Raw genomic sequence first — 15,223 nt, 5'->3', positions numbered from 1 at the left:
ACTAAGCACGATTCCGCACTGTGAATAGCTTCTTCTCAGTAATGTTTTCATTTTTGCGAGACGTGCTGAATAAACAAAAGAATAAGGGAAAACAGGGAGCTGTTCTTTTAAGGCTGGCTTTGACATTGTTAGAAGATACTGAAAACGGCATATTAGTCAAACCTCGCATTCGGGGGAAAACTTTCCCGTGTGACTGTATATAAATACAAGGAAGCGGGACCACGGCAGGGCTCACTTGATCAGGCGTCGTGAAAACTGTAACATCAAGAGGTTCGCTCGATAGGTTGACCAACAGCATTCTAAGTCCTCAGTTAGGTCAGTAGGGGATTTAAATACTGTTTCTCTATAATGACAGCATCCAAAAAAAATCAGTGTAGAAGTGAAATTAGCGTTTCAATGAAAATTGTTTACACACCAGCAAAGATTAAAGTACTTTGTCCTAACTATCGTATTACTTTTTGCTCTTTTTCCATACGTACTAGAATTGAAGATGGCGCGTTGGACAGTTGGGGTTGTCGTGTTGGTTTTACTGCATACAGTGTTCGCCAACGGTGCTGAAAGGCCGAAAGGGCCCAGTAAGAAAATTAGACGTCAATATTCCATCCGCCGACCAGCACTGTTAAACCGGAATCCAAGCCATGTGGATTTCCCAGGGTTCGAGGAGAGCATAGTTAAATACGATCCTTCTGGGCTGGGCTTTGAGTTCGAACTGCCGTTCAATCCGCAATACCAAACAGGATACGAGCCAGCCAAATCCAGTGTCCATTCAAACACTCCTGACGTCCAGCAAAAGTCCACTCAGGCACCGGAAGGCACTGAAGCTCCCGTACCGGTTTATTCGACAACACCTTTCCTTGAACCTATCGGAAACTCTTATTATTCGGAATATACATCATCAAAGGGTTCTTACAAATTAGGGTTATCTAATGGAGTAGCTTCTCCTGAAAGTCCAAACAAATACGGTGGAAAATATTCTTACTATTGTCCGAAAGTCGGAGGGTATCATTCACAATGTCGTCCAGCCATAGATTGCTCGGTATGGTACGAAGTGGCTCTTAGTACCCCAGGATCTGCTTGCACTATGGAGGATGGAGATCCAGGCATCTGCTGTCCTGATCTTCCTTACAATGGTGCGTAAATTCTTTCGGCATTTGTGTTATTGCTACGATATCTTGTCTTCTACAGGTAATGGCGAACCTATCAAGAAAACCAAGAAAAACGTTAAGTGCGAGCATCAGTGTATAGATATTTACTCAGTGAATGCAGCTGCTCACGCAGGTAGATTCCAGTTAAGGTTAATGGATGAGATGGAGAAACACCTCACTGCTAGCAAAATCACGGTGCGACCTAAATCTTCCCAGTATACGCATTCGCTGTTCTTCCAATCACCATCCGAATCACAAGAGTTTTGTCGTGGTGCTTTGACCAGCATAGAAACCACTAGAGAACTCGGGAAAAGGTAATAATATTTCAAGTGAATTATTGTAAAAAATAATTGAATTTGAATTTCATAGATTTCAATTAACTCCAGACGAGGCTGGCTTTGGACTAACACAATTCCATTTAAAAGATACGATATTATCAGATACGTGTTACCCTGAAGCGATCTGTGACGAGAAAACCATCAGTTCTCCTTTCCGCACGCTGGATGGATCGTGTAACAACATTAAACACACATCCTGGGGCAAGTCACAGACCCAATATCAACGCATCTTAGTTCCAGCTTACGCGGATGGTAAAGACTCTGTGGAAAATCCAAAATTTAATAGCAAGAAGTCAATATATTAAAATAAAAACAAATTAATTGAAAAGGTGTGTGGCTGCCGCGACGCGCTCAGAACGGTAGCGAACTTCCTAGGTAAACTATTCAAAACCGCACAGAATTATCACTTCCGGGTTCATCAAAATTAAAGACTTCTACAGAGCCAAAATACCGTTACAAATTTTGGTAATTAATACTATTGATTACGTTCCTTACCTCTATTGCAGTCCCCGTTTGGTATCTATTTCTGTGGTTTTGGATAAAAACACTCCCAGTGAAGCTGAAACCACTTGGGTTATGCAATACGGACAATTTCTTGCACACGATTTGGCATTCACCTCATTTTTCCGCATGAGTATTTCATTTTCAGGAGAACGGAAAACTGTTTAAAGTATACCAACATTTTTTTCTTTAGATAATTCGATGAGCATCCAGTGCTGCACAGAAGAAGGAAAATTATTACACGACACGGAGCTAAAACATCCTGTATGTTTACCGATTGAAATCCCAGAAGATGACCCATTTTACTCCAAATTTAGCCAGCATTGCATGAGCTTCGTCCGTTCCATTGTAGCACCCAGATCGGATTGCAGGCTTGGTCACGGTGAACAGGTAAAATTGACCGGAATCATTACTCCTGTAAGAACCCACGCCAATTTAAATGATTATTCTATTTTCTAGATGAACGGAAACACACACTTTTTAGATCAATCCAATGTTTACGGTTCGGATGAGAAACAGTCCGCTGCGGTGCGAACGTTCCAAAACGGCACATTGAAATCAGCTCCGCAGAAAGGTCATCAAGACTTAGATTTGTTACCACCGGACGATTCGGCAGACATGAACTGTACGTTATCCAAAGACGTGTCTGGTTTGGACCCACCTGATGATGTTAGATGCTTTAGAGCAGGTGAGCATTATTTTAGGGGAACGATAATTATAATATTAAATCAACTTTACCGAATAGGGGATTCACGATCGAATCAGAGTCCTAATTTGGCTGTGACCCACACCGTCTTTCTGCGTGAACACAACAGACTTGCTGCTGAACTGGCGTATTTGAATCCATCGTGGGATGATGAAAGGCTCTTTCAGGAATCCAGACGCATACTGATTGCTCAAATGCAGCACATCACTTATAACGAGTGGCTACCTATTGTCATTGGCCGGATGAAAATGCAAGAGCTAGGTCTATTGCCACTGCAACACGGGTTTAGCGAAGAGTACTATAAAAACCTGAATCCGGGCGTCTTGAACGAATTTGCATCAGCTGCTTTCCGATTTGGCCATACCCTCATCCAAGGAAAGCAAGAGTAAGGTTCCATCTTTTAAAAATAAAGAAGATATTGTTAATGGTTTGAATTTTTTTTTTTGTTACTAGCCTATTCAATCGTCGGAGAAAGAAAGAAAAACACATTTTATTACGTCAACACTTTTCAAAAGTACAAGAAGTCTACAAACCCGGAAATCTGGATCAATTTTTGACAGGTTTGGCTACACAACCAGGACAGGATTTCGATAATTACTTCAGCAAAGAGGTTATTGTCATTAAATGCTACATGTCTTACCTGTTTGGGTGTTATTAACGACTTTGTCATCATGTTGAAGATTACGCACCACTTGTTCGAAGAAGAAGGCAAAGGCTTCGGTTTGGACTTGGTGTCTCTTAATCTTCAAAGAGGACGCGATCATGGTAATACGTTAAACAGAAAATTATTTTCATTTAAATAGTTGTTTTTATTAAGGTATACCTGGCTATAATGCTTTTCGTACGATATGTGGGCTACCCCGAGCGAAGAATTTCAATGATCTTCTCGATTTAATATCTCCTGCGGTAGGAACATCAACCTAAAATTGAAACAAAAAAATCGTTACAAATACGTCGTTGTTTTCTAGATCGTTGAACGCTTTGAGTTGTTGTACGACTCAGTGGACGATATCGACCTGTACATCGGTGGAGTATCAGAGGATAAAGCTGAAGGTGCGTTGTTAGGCCCTACGTTCCAGTGCATCGTAGCCGACCAATTCCTTAGGCTAAAACGTGGTGATCGCTTCTTCTACGATCTTGGAGCGCAGCCAGGCTCCTTTACTGAAGGTATATATTAAGAGTATTTAACTTTATCAACGTTCAAATTAATTAATTTTTTAATACTGCAGAACAACTGAATGAAATCAGGAAAATCAGTTTTGCACGTCTCATCTGCGACAACAGCTTCGTTCTGTACACGCAGCCATTGGTCTTCAGATTAGAATCCATCGTGTAAGTATTGGCATTTTAGCATCCCGTACAAAAACAACTAAAAAAATTATTCGTTTTAGAAATAAAATCGTGGATTGTGACTCGTCCTCGATTCCACGTGTGAGTCTCCTCCCGTGGCAAGAAAGGACTGAGAAGCCCTACAAAAGATCTTAGTTACAAGAATATCCAAGCCATATAATTTGTTTAGAATTGATACTAGTGACGCCTTTTTTGTTTTACTAAAATTATTTGCATCGTGGGAGTTAATACAGCGTGGAAAAGGATAATATAGGTAGCATACTCATTGAGGAAAGAAATTGTACGTAAATTACTTGCATGAATTGCTCGTTAAACTGCCCAACTGTGAACAGTAATGCTTTGAGAAAATAGGAGAAAGAAAATGTGGAAAATGGATGACACAGAAAAAAGTCTTAAGTTTGCCACTAGAAAAGTATTTTGCAAAGCAAAGTAACAACCAGCACACCAGAAATATGCTGGCATTTCTAATGGAGTATTCAAACACGTGGTTTTATATTGGAACGAGCTCAAGGACGGAGCATAATTATTTACCTGTATTTTGGCGTTACATGTTGTGTTTTAAGCGTTTCACAATGGCTTGTAAAACTCGTATTACAAAAACTAGCGCACTGACAATGGTAATGAACCTTGCACAACTAATAGCAAATTGCCAACCGGACGCCGAAAAGTTAGGAGTGAGAGAAACCAAATGCATCAATACTTTATGGTAATGTGCAAGAAACTATAGGGGCTGGGTACGGAAGAGAAAACGAGAAAATGAAAATGGAAAGAGGAAGGGATATCAAAATCAGCTGTTTTGTAGTTTTTTGCAGATGCATAGCCCCTCAAGCGCCACAAAATGTGAGATTTTTCTTTTGGCTTGCGACAAAATTCCAAGAAAGTAAAACATCATTTTTTAGGGGTGACCATTTATCCATTCTAACGTTTTTTGTTTTTAGTATTCTTTGTTCCATTTGATATGTTTATAATAAAGATAGTTGTGTGATTGTAGAAACACGACAACGTTGTGGGACTTCATCTGCGGTCATAGTATTTTAGATACTTCCATTGCAAATAGATTAAAACTACCAAGACGAGTAGGAAACCAATACATCTAACTTTTTAAAAAATCTTTACTTGCTAAATAGGAAGCTGAATTTGAGACAAGTTTGACCACCATTTCCTTTAGTCAGGCTAATCAATCAAGACAACGCAATAATGAAAGAAAATAACCAACAACTAGACGGGATATCTGCTGGTAAGCAAATCTCGGTTTGCGGCGTGCTGACGAAAATCCGAAACCAACAAACTGTAAAAAAGAAAATTATGTATGTAAAAGGATACAGATGATTTGGCCCAGACAGACTACGGCAACTGATCCGGAACCAACGTTTTTGGCTCGTGCCTTATCCTGCATTTTGACGTTTCTTTTTGGTAAGATTTCGTTAATTATTTTTTTCGCGTAACTATTTATTATGTATAAAATAAATTATTCCAATTTTTGAAGAAGTAGCATAATGTCAAGATGGGTGATAGTGATTGGAGTAGTCACGATGAGCCTACTGCTTTGCGTGACTGCTTACGGCAAGGCAAAGCAGAGCTATTATTATGGCAATTACAGATCGTGCCCTAACGTAGGCGGTTATCCGTCACAGTGTCGACCACCCAAAGATTGCGCTGTTTGGTACGATGTTATTGTCGCTACACCTGGCGCAGATTGTAAATTGACAGACGGAAATCCTGGAACCTGCTGTCCCGATCTTCCCTCTAATGGTATTGGTCCATTTTAAATCAATGAACTAAAACTAATTCTGTAAATGAACAGGTAATGGAGCGCCTATTCTGAATGTTCCTAAGCGCGTGAGCGTCCCGTTCAGCATTAATACGGAGAAGGTTGAACAAGCCATAGCGGCGAGTCAGACACTGAGCACATGTTTAACCAACACGGAAATTTGCCTGAACGAAAATAAAATTACAATCAGACCGGGATCTTCTCGTGCCGCACATGCATTTTTCTCTCGTACAACACCCGAATCGATGGAAATCAGTCGTGGTGCGTTACGCGCCGATTTTGCTGCCAAGGAACTCATTAAAAGGTTGCATCCATCTCTTGTTCAGCTATTATCCAAATTCAATTATGTAACAAATCCAATTTTTAGTTTTGGTACCAAACTTGAGTCGGACCAAGCAGACAGTGCTGTTTCGCAGATCAGCCTGCAAGGCACGAACTTGGCCAACACATGTCCCGTAAGCCCAGTCTGTGATGAAAGGACTCTCCGCTCACCTTTCCGAAAACTGGACGGTTCGTGTAATAACGTGAAGAACCCCATCTGGGGCCAATCGAAAACTCAGTACCAACGTCTTCTTTCCCCAGATTACGCTGAAGGTAAAATCAATTTAATATCAACGTTTTTTGCATCTTTCTCCATATAATGTTAACTCAATTTTAAAGGTATTTCTACGCCACGAAAGGCTAAAAACTGGCAACAGGGTCGTGAGCTTCCAAGGTAAGCATAAAACTATAGATATTTAATGTTTAGCGTTAGTACGAACATGACAAACTGTTCTCTTTATATTAATTTGAAAGTTCGTGGAATATAGTTTATGCATCTAATGTCTTTTACCATTTTTTTTAAGTCCCCGTTTAGTGTCCATTTCTGTGGTTCACGATGAAAACTCTCCCAGCGATTCTACAGCTTCTTGGGCTATGCAAATGGGACAATTTTTAGACCAGTCAGTAACAAAAACAAGTTTTGCTCAAAACCTCTGCTTAATTTTATTTGTTCTGTATGTTACCTGTCTTAAAGCGATCTTGTCTCGACACCAACTATAAGTAAGATTGATAAATTTTTAAACTTTAATTTAAATACTTAGCTTTTTATATTTTCCTTTTCAAGGTGCTACATGCTGCACTAGTGACGGTAAAGCGATGAGGCCGGCTGAACTCCACCCTGAATGCCTGCCCATTTCGATTCCAGCTGACGACCCATTTTTCTCACAGTTCGGTCACACTTGCATGGATTTCGTCCGTTCTAGTACAGCACCTAGATTGGATTGCAAATTAGGCCATCGAGAACAGGTAAATATGTCAACACAAGCAACCAGTTTGCTTGTAATTTTTACAGAAAACTTATCTTTGAACATTTGGTTGCCCCATTTTTTCAGTTGAACGATAACACCCATTTCTTGGATCTGTCACTTGTGTACGGCTCTGATGATAAAACTGCAGGTGAATTGCGGACCAAAGAAAAAGGAAAACTAAAAATTAATTCTCCAAAGAGCAATCACGAGCCATCCTTACTACCACCCGGTGATAGCCCTCTTGGAAGACCGTGTAGTCTAGCCAGACAAGTATCTGGAACAGATCCATCAGATGATATCAAATGTTTTGCGGCAGGTGCGAGAAATGCAAATTTTAAAATTATTATTGAATAATTTGAAAAAAAAAAAAATACTTAATTGGTATAGGGGATGGTCGATCAAGTGTGACACCTAAAATGGCAGTATCTCAAACTGTCTTCTTGCGTGAACACAATCGACTTGCAGCAGAGCTTGCAAGTTTGAATCCTAATTGGGATGATGAGCGTCTGTATCAGGAGGCCCGGCGCATTCTGATTGCGCAAGCGCAGCACATCACCTACAACGAGTGGTTGCCTATCGTTATTGGTCGTTCTAAAATGCAACAACTTGGTTTGTTGCCACTACAGCGTGGCTTTAGCAGAGATTACGATGGAAATGTCCTTCCTAGCATTGTCAATGAATTCGTCGGCGCCGCTTTCCGTTTTGGCCATTCGCTCGTCCAAGGAAATTACCAGTGTGTTATTTGTTTATTTCTATTTTTGGGGGCATAAATGCAGATTTTAAATTTCTGGTTTGACTGTCTTTCTAGTTTGTTTAATCAGCAGAGAGAAAGGGTGGCAGGAGAAAAAATTCTACGCCAGCATTTTTTCAAAACACAAGAGGTCTATAAGCCCGGTAACGTGGATAAATTCCTGATTTCTTTGGCTACTGTACCTATTCAAAATATGGACAATTCATTCACCAAAGAGGTACTTTTCCGCCTTTGCAAACTGGTTGTTCAAGTTTCCCTCCATCCTGAAAAAAAATTAATTTTTTTTTTCACGGTATAGCTGACAAATCACTTGTTCGAAGATCATCCTGCCCAACGTTTTGGTTTGGATTTGGTATCACTCAATATTCAACGTGGACGTGATCACGGTATGAAATAGCATAACTGATTTTTTTTTTTTAAGTATGGCGTTAGCAAAGTTTTCCCTGAGCAGGTCTACGAGGTTACAATTCTTACCGGGAATTGTGCGGACTTAAACGAGCCAATAATTTCGACGATCTTTGTGATACGATTCCCAACGTAGTACGTAACTATCAATGGTTTAAATAAAACATTTAAGGTGTTTTAAAAATTACTTAACCGTTTCACAGATTGTCAAACGTCTTCAAACTTTGTACGATTCGGTGGATGATATTGACCTATTCATCGGTGGAGTCTCAGAGCGAGCAGCCGAAGGGGCATTGGTAGGTCCAACGTTCCAATGCATCGTAGCCGATCAGTTTTTAAAACTGAAACGAGGCGATCGCTACTTTTATGATCTTGGAGGACAGGCCGGCTCGTTCACTCAAGGTACGTACCATCGGAAATGATTCTGTTTTCTTTCAACAGTTCACGCCCTTTTTTTAGAACAACTGGATGAAATCCGAAAAACCAGCTTGGCACGAATCGCTTGCGGCAATAGCCAAGTTCAGAAATTCCAGCCTCTACTTTTCAGAACCGTATCAGCCGCGTAAGTTCTTAGACAAGCCAATAAAACCAATAAAAAAAAAAGGTTAAATATAATTACCGCGCTTTGACGCTTAGGAATCCAATCGTTGATTGCAAATCTTCCACTATCCCAAGCATGAGTCTTCTCCCATGGAAGGAGAGAGGGTACGGCGGCGGTGGGTACTCTGGTTAGTGCTATGGCTAAATATGGCAAAGGACATACAATTACAATCAAGTATAATCTAACCGAGTGAATGTAATGCTACGAACCAATTTGCGAAAGCAGGAGAATGTCTCGGATTTATCAATCCATTGAAGTATGTATGTCCCCATGAAAAACCCTGGAATTTCACTGACCTGAAATGAAAAATTTATAAAACATTAATACAAGTCCTTCGTTTCTTATTGCAAAAATAATTTAAAATATTCAACCTATTTTCTTATTCCAAGATACCAAATTACCAATCAAACCAAATAAGGTCTACAAGACGAACGTTTGTTTATAAGCAATCAATGCGTCCCAGAAGTCACTTCTTTTTTCAAAACTCACTGAATACCAATTTAGTCACGTCACGAGTTCTCATTTTTTAGGATGTAAGAGAAATCCCCGCTCGTTTAAAAGACTGTAGGCAAACAGAAAGGGTGTGGTGATGAATAGACAGATGACCATGACGAGTTTCACAACCAGTTCTGTCGCAAGACAAACATTTTGCGCTAATGGTTTTCCACCCCACATTTCTTATTAGTTCTCGTCAATGCCAGTCATATAAGCGCATACGTAAGTGGCGCAAGCATGCACGCGGGATAATTCAGTATCATAATGCGGCATTGATAAGCAGCGGAATTGGGTGGGGCAGCATTTTAATATAAAATTATGGTTACTCAAATTTAGTTACTCCACCCTTAATGTTTCTAAATTTTCAGAACAGGTTAAAAATTTAACCACAGTAAAATATTATGCGGTTGTTTACGAGAGAAGAATGTGACAACTAGTCAGGAACTGCAAGATTGTGGAGGCGCCACGCTATTCTTTAGATTACAAAAAGAGCTGAATGTGAAAAGGCTTGCAAGACCACATGTTGATAAAAATCTGCTTGGCAACTGATGCCCAGAACCTATTGTTTTCTTAGCTTGTTGATTTTCGTCATTTGATATCGGAAAGGTGGGACATAAAACACTTTCTAATTCGTACGACCTATGCCACTTCGTGAAAACGGAGGGCGGACAACCGGCGACTGCGAATGATTAATTAAACAAATAACTAACTGAAAAATTGCTCAATGACATACATACTACAGACGTATGGCAACCAGCGAAACGCGTTTCCGTCACAGTATTCGGGACTTTACAAAGAAACGGAAAAGTAATCAAAATAATTCGAAATCAGTTGCCATGGAATTACCCAGCAACCTAACCTGTGAATCAACCCACTTTTCCGTTTGTAGAACATTTGTTTGGGTATTCCCCGTTAATGGGCACGCTAGCGCACAAACTAGTTAAAAAGCCATGTTACTGGAAATATATACAAGTGTATGCCAACTTGCAACGGGAATCTAGCCAAAACCCTTTGCAAATCGAAATGAAAATTGGGACTTTCACCTCGATAACAGAGTTCTTTGAGGACACTTTCTATTTTATCAAAGATGGTGTAAGTCCATTTGAAACCTCGTGCTGGCGGATGACTATAAGTAATGAACGTCTTTAGAAGCAAGTACAGCAGAGCTCACACGGTCAGACGCACCTGTGACAACCAAGACACACTGTCCAGTCTAAACGTAATTCCTCTAGGTAAATTAGCATCATTAATAGATTAAACTATTGGTCGAGTATCTTTAACAACACGATTTGAATTAGATATCTGTTTTGTACCTTTGTTGTTAGCGTAAAGCAAGATGTCGTGGGTTAGCGGAATGCTATTGATGGGCGTAGCGTTCGCCGTCGCCAGCGCTTACACAAATCCTCCCTTGCCTCCTCAATATGTTGTCCAGGAGCGGCCAAATTACGGAGAAGTCCCAAGACCAACTTACCACCAAACCTACTGCCCAAAAATTGCTGGACTAGAGTCGCATTGCCGACTTAGTAAGGATTGCGCCGTGTGGCACAACGAAGTTTTCTCTTATCCGAACACGGCTTGCAAATTGAGCGATGGATCTCCAGGAACCTGCTGCCCCGATCTTCCGTACAACTGTAAGCATACAAAATTAATTCCATAGGTCACTGTAATTGAATTCACCTTTTACAGACAAGGGAACATCGTTCAAGGAGCCTCCTCTATGCGAGGGTAAAGTTGAGTTGGACGACCATGTTGAATGTCTCGACGTATTTTCGGTGAACGCAGCCTCTGACGTCGGTGAATTTGAGCTAAGATTGCACAAAGAAACAGCCAAACGTCTCCGAGAAAAGGGCATCGTAGCTCAAGCCGCTTCACCCCGTGCTGCACATGCCCGTTTCTCCAACCCATCAGAACAGGCCCGCAACGTAACCATCGAAGCATTCGTAGGTGTCCATACTGCAGTCGTTCTCGTTAAAAGGTTATCGTCTACATTAATAAGTTAGTTTACTTTATCAAACTAAAACGTGATGTTTTCATTTCCTTAGATTCAAAATCAAAACCGCCCAGGTTGGCTGCGCTTTAAATAGATTCAAGCTGTCAGAAACCGATTTAGATGACAAATGTAACACCGTAAGCAAGGCCCATTGCAGTGAGAACAGATTGAATTCCCCCTTCCGAACGATAGACGGTTCGTGTAATAACGAAAGACACTTCGTTTGGGGTCGTTCAGTTACTCAGTACCATCGTATGTTCCCATCTAATTATGATGATGGTAAAATTTCAATATATATTTCTTTTATCTCGCCTACGTAATGTACTAAAATTGCCTAATTTCTTAGGTGTTTGGACTCCCCGAAAAGCCACTAACGGTAACGCACTTCCCAGGTAAACGATGAATAATTTCATACAATTAACTAAGCGTTCTTACGTTTCCGCGTTTCATTGCTAGCGAAGAGCTTTCAACGAATACTATTCGATATACTATGCTAGTTTTAAAATGTTAAATTACCTCCGTTTCAGCCCCCGTCTCGTATCCGTTGCTTTGATGCATGATGTTGACCAGCCTAGCGAGTCGACCACAATCTGGTTCATGCAGTACGGACAATTTCTAGACCAGTAAGTAAGACTTAGTACTTAATCAGTTTAAATGTTACATTATCTCACTATTCGTACCATTTGTCTCGCAGCGATTTGGTGTTGACTCCAGAAATGTCGAGTAAGAATCCTTGATTAAAATATGAAATTACTATTTCAGTTCATTAAAATTTTACTTGAAAAAAAAAAACAAACAGACGAAGACGGAACACCAATTGTCTGTTGCAGTGAAGACGGGAAACACCTTGATGAGGAGGATCGCAGTCACGGCAAGTGCCTTCCCATTGAGGTCCCAAAGAACGATCCATTTTTCTCCAAATTCGGCCGAACTTGCATTCCACTCATCCGAGCTGCTCTAGCGGTAGAGTATAATTACCGGCGTCTTACAATTAAAATTTTTTCAAATCATAACCGTTATACCTTTTTATGCTGAATTACAGTGCAGAACCGATGGCAAACTGGGTCATGCAGCTCAGGTAAGTTTGAGTTATTGCTCGGGCCATTATTTTTACTCGGATCGTCGTATACTACTGTTTGGTTTCGTTTCTTAGCTCAACGACAACACCCATTTCTTGGATTTATCACTTGTTTATGGCTCCGACGATAAAAAAGCAGAAGAGCTGCGCGCACGAGAAAATGGTGAACTTAAGGTTACTGAGAGACCCGGTGGTCCAGAGTTCGATTTGCTACCACCAAGCGATAATCAGAACCAAACTTGCACCTTGCCTAAGGAAGTGTCTGGTATTGATCCACCTGCTGATGTCAGATGCTTCAAAGCCGGTGAGTGGCGAATTAAATTATTCCAGTTCAAAACAAGTTTTAAAGTCACCGTACCCTAATAGGCGATGGCCGTGTCGATGTAACACCAAATATGGCTACGTCGCAAATTCTCTTTATGAGGGAACACAACAGACTTGCTCGAGAATTGTCACAGTTGAATCCATCGTGGAAGGATGAGCGTCTCTACCAGGAAGCCCGACGCATTTTGATTGCTCAAGCTCAGCACATCACCTACAACGAATGGCTACCTATCCTTCTCGGCCGCACGAAAATGGCCGAACTTGGCCTGTTGCCACTGCAGAGTGGATTCAGTAGAGATTATGATGAACACCTCAATCCCAGCATTCTGAATGAATTTGTCGGCGCTGCTTTCCGTTACGGTCACTCTATGGTGCAAGGAAAGGCTCTGTAAGTTCACTTCCAATTTTTTTTTCGAATTACGAATTTTTACGAACACATCGTTAATTCTTTTAACGTACCTAATAACCTAATAGATTGATGAACGAAGAAAGGGTTGTGGAGAAATCCCTCCTGTTACGCCAACACTATTTCAAACCGCAGGAGCTCTACACCCCTGGCAATCTTGATAAATTCCTTATTGCTCTGGCTACTCAACCCAGCCAAAAAGTGGATCCCTATTTCACGATTGAGGTATTTTAAACAGAAACCTATTAAATGCTTGTTTTTCAAGTATTAATGTTATTCGAAATTATATTTTCTCTACAGCTTACCGAGCATTTGTTCGAAGAAACAGGCAAGGGTTTCGGTTTGGATTTGGTGGCTCTTAACATTCAGCGTGGACGCGATTTAGGTAAGAAGTCTGAAATTTTTTAGCCGAGTACGTTCATCCCATAATATGAAAGTGATTGTTAATCTTTATTTCTTTTTTACACTTAGGACTTGGTAGCTATAATGCTCACCGAGAACTCTGTGGTGTTGGACGAGCAAAGGACTTCGATGGCCTTCGCGATTTATTCGCTCCTGCGGTAAACTTATTCTTCAACAAAAATTCGCCTGAAATTTAATTTGAAATCTTTAAACACAGATCATCCAGCGTTTCAAAGAGCTGTACAACTCTGTGGATGATATTGACCTGTTCGTTGGAGGCATTAGCGAGGCAAAGCCAGAAGGCGCTTACGTAGGCCCTACCTTCCAATGTATTTTGGCAGACCAGTTCTTGAAACTGAAGCGTGGAGATCGTCATTTCTACGATCTAGGCGGCCAACCCGGTTCATTCACAGAAGGTATGAATAGCAAAGATGCTAAAGTTCAAGATCAGCAATTAATTTCATTTCATTGCAGCACAATTGAACGAAATCCGCAAGACCAGCTTGGCCCGAATCGTTTGCGAAAACAGCCGCGTTTATAACATCCAGCCAATGGTTTTCAAAACTCCATCTGCAATGTAAGTGCGAATATCAGTAAGGCTAGAGTACAATATTTTCACATTTATTTTTTAACATTAGGAATCCTATCGTGAATTGCCAATCTTACTCTATTCCTCGTATTGACCTTCGCCCATGGCAAGAGGATTATAATCAGAAGGCTTACAGTCAACGCTGGTAGGATTGACATTATCCATTCTTACATTCGGATGCCACATAGTCTAATAATATATAGCGTATAAACGATAAACGGACATAGGGATCGCACAAATATACGAAATGAATATTCGAATCTCGATAGTTGATTTCGCAAAAGTTTTAAGACATAATCAATACGAGGACTATAGGCACTATATGGGACAATTTAGGAAAATAGAATTACTTAAAAGAATCAATGCCCCAGTTATATATAAGTAATGGAATTGCAGTTGATGAGCTGAGTCGTTAACCACAATAAATATTACGCCGTTGTCTATGCGAGAAGTATATGACAACTAGTCAAGAACTGCAAGATTGTAGAGGCCCCACTTTGTTCTTTAGATTACGAAAAGATGTGAATGTGAAAAAACTTGCCAGACGACACGTTGATAAAAATCTGCTTGGCAACCGATGGTCACAACCTATCGGTTTCTTAGCTTATTGATTTTCGTCATTTAAGTATCAAAAAGGCGGGATACAGAAGACTTTCTAATTCGTACGACCTATGCCACTTCGTGAAAACGGTAGGCGAGCAACCATTGAATGAAAATGACTAGTTAAACAAATAACTAACTGAAAAATTGCTTAATGACATACATACCACAGACAAACTATGGCATCCAGCGTAACGCGTCTCTATCACGGTATTCGGGACTCTGCAAAGAAACGAAAAAGTAATCAAAATAATGAAAAATATCAGTTGGCATGGAATTACCCAGCAACCTAACCTGTGAATCAACCTAATTTTCCATTTGTAGTACACTTGTTAGGGTATTCCCCGTAAATGGGTACGCCATCGCACAAACTAGTTAAAAGCCATGTCACTGGACATATGTACAAATATATGCCAACCTGCAACGGGAATCTAGCCAAAACCCTATGCAAATCGAAATAGAAATTACGACTTTCGACTTTC

General features: G+C 40.5%; 2 protein-coding genes across 4 annotated transcripts; both read left to right on the top strand.

The window, feature by feature from the left end:
* Window positions 1-146: 146 nt before the first annotated feature.
* LOC130696031 (peroxidase-like) lies at window positions 147-14,379 on the top strand. Of its 3 annotated transcripts, none has more exons than XM_059495283.1 (17): window positions 147-315; window positions 483-1,130; window positions 11,039-11,327; window positions 11,395-11,621; window positions 11,689-11,734; window positions 11,870-11,965; window positions 12,037-12,065; window positions 12,142-12,305; window positions 12,385-12,420; window positions 12,496-12,724; window positions 12,787-13,132; window positions 13,219-13,375; window positions 13,451-13,535; window positions 13,622-13,710; window positions 13,770-13,968; window positions 14,027-14,129; window positions 14,191-14,379. In XM_059495283.1, exons 2-17 carry the CDS (start codon window positions 491-493, stop codon window positions 14,288-14,290), a joined length of 2,835 nt encoding a protein of 944 aa, XP_059351266.1. In that variant the 5' UTR covers window positions 147-315; window positions 483-490; the 3' UTR covers window positions 14,291-14,379. The 3 variants fall into 3 exon arrangements, with proteins under 3 accessions (XP_059351266.1, XP_057375076.1, XP_057375079.1); XM_057519096.2 differs by lacking the exons at window positions 147-315; window positions 483-1,130 and adding exons at window positions 10,494-10,584; window positions 10,678-10,983; XM_057519093.2 differs by lacking the exons at window positions 11,039-11,327; window positions 11,395-11,621; window positions 11,689-11,734; ... (10 more) ...; window positions 14,027-14,129; window positions 14,191-14,379 and adding exons at window positions 1,186-1,459; window positions 1,515-1,735; window positions 1,813-1,858; ... (8 more) ...; window positions 3,920-4,022; window positions 4,082-4,272 and having other exon boundaries at window positions 151-315.
* Window positions 5,527-9,186, top strand: LOC130696034 (peroxidase-like). The gene is made up of 15 exons (XM_057519099.2): window positions 5,527-5,792; window positions 5,845-6,115; window positions 6,179-6,405; window positions 6,472-6,526; window positions 6,657-6,752; window positions 6,827-6,852; window positions 6,917-7,098; window positions 7,185-7,416; window positions 7,488-7,833; window positions 7,909-8,068; window positions 8,150-8,237; window positions 8,303-8,391; window positions 8,460-8,658; window positions 8,716-8,818; window positions 8,893-9,186. The coding sequence occupies exons 1-15, from the start codon at window positions 5,537-5,539 to the stop codon at window positions 8,987-8,989; spliced, it is 2,427 nt and encodes an 808-aa protein (XP_057375082.1). The 5' UTR covers window positions 5,527-5,536; the 3' UTR covers window positions 8,990-9,186.
* Window positions 14,380-15,223: the final 844 nt, after the last annotated feature.

The sequence above is a fragment of the Daphnia carinata genome, chromosome 5 (assembly GCF_022539665.2).
Source record: "Daphnia carinata strain CSIRO-1 chromosome 5, CSIRO_AGI_Dcar_HiC_V3, whole genome shotgun sequence".
NCBI lineage: Eukaryota > Metazoa > Arthropoda > Branchiopoda > Diplostraca > Daphniidae > Daphnia > Daphnia carinata.
This window is presented reverse-complemented; position numbering and strand designations above follow the sequence as displayed.

Coding starts and splice junctions, on each gene's coding strand:
- LOC130696031 (XM_059495283.1), top strand. CDS start 491: ATGGCGCGTTGGACAGTTGGGGTTGTCGTGTTGGTTTTACTGCATACA. Junction 11,622..11,688: donor CCCATCTAATTATGATGATG/GTAAAATTTCAA, acceptor CTAATTTCTTAG/GTGTTTGGACTCCCCGAAAA. Junction 12,306..12,384: donor TCATCCGAGCTGCTCTAGCG/GTAGAGTATAAT, acceptor GCTGAATTACAG/TGCAGAACCGATGGCAAACT.
- LOC130696034 (XM_057519099.2), top strand. CDS start 5,537: ATGTCAAGATGGGTGATAGTGATTGGAGTAGTCACGATGAGCCTACTG. Junction 6,406..6,471: donor TTCCCCAGATTACGCTGAAG/GTAAAATCAATT, acceptor TCAATTTTAAAG/GTATTTCTACGCCACGAAAG. Junction 8,238..8,302: donor TCAACGTGGACGTGATCACG/GTATGAAATAGC, acceptor TTCCCTGAGCAG/GTCTACGAGGTTACAATTCT.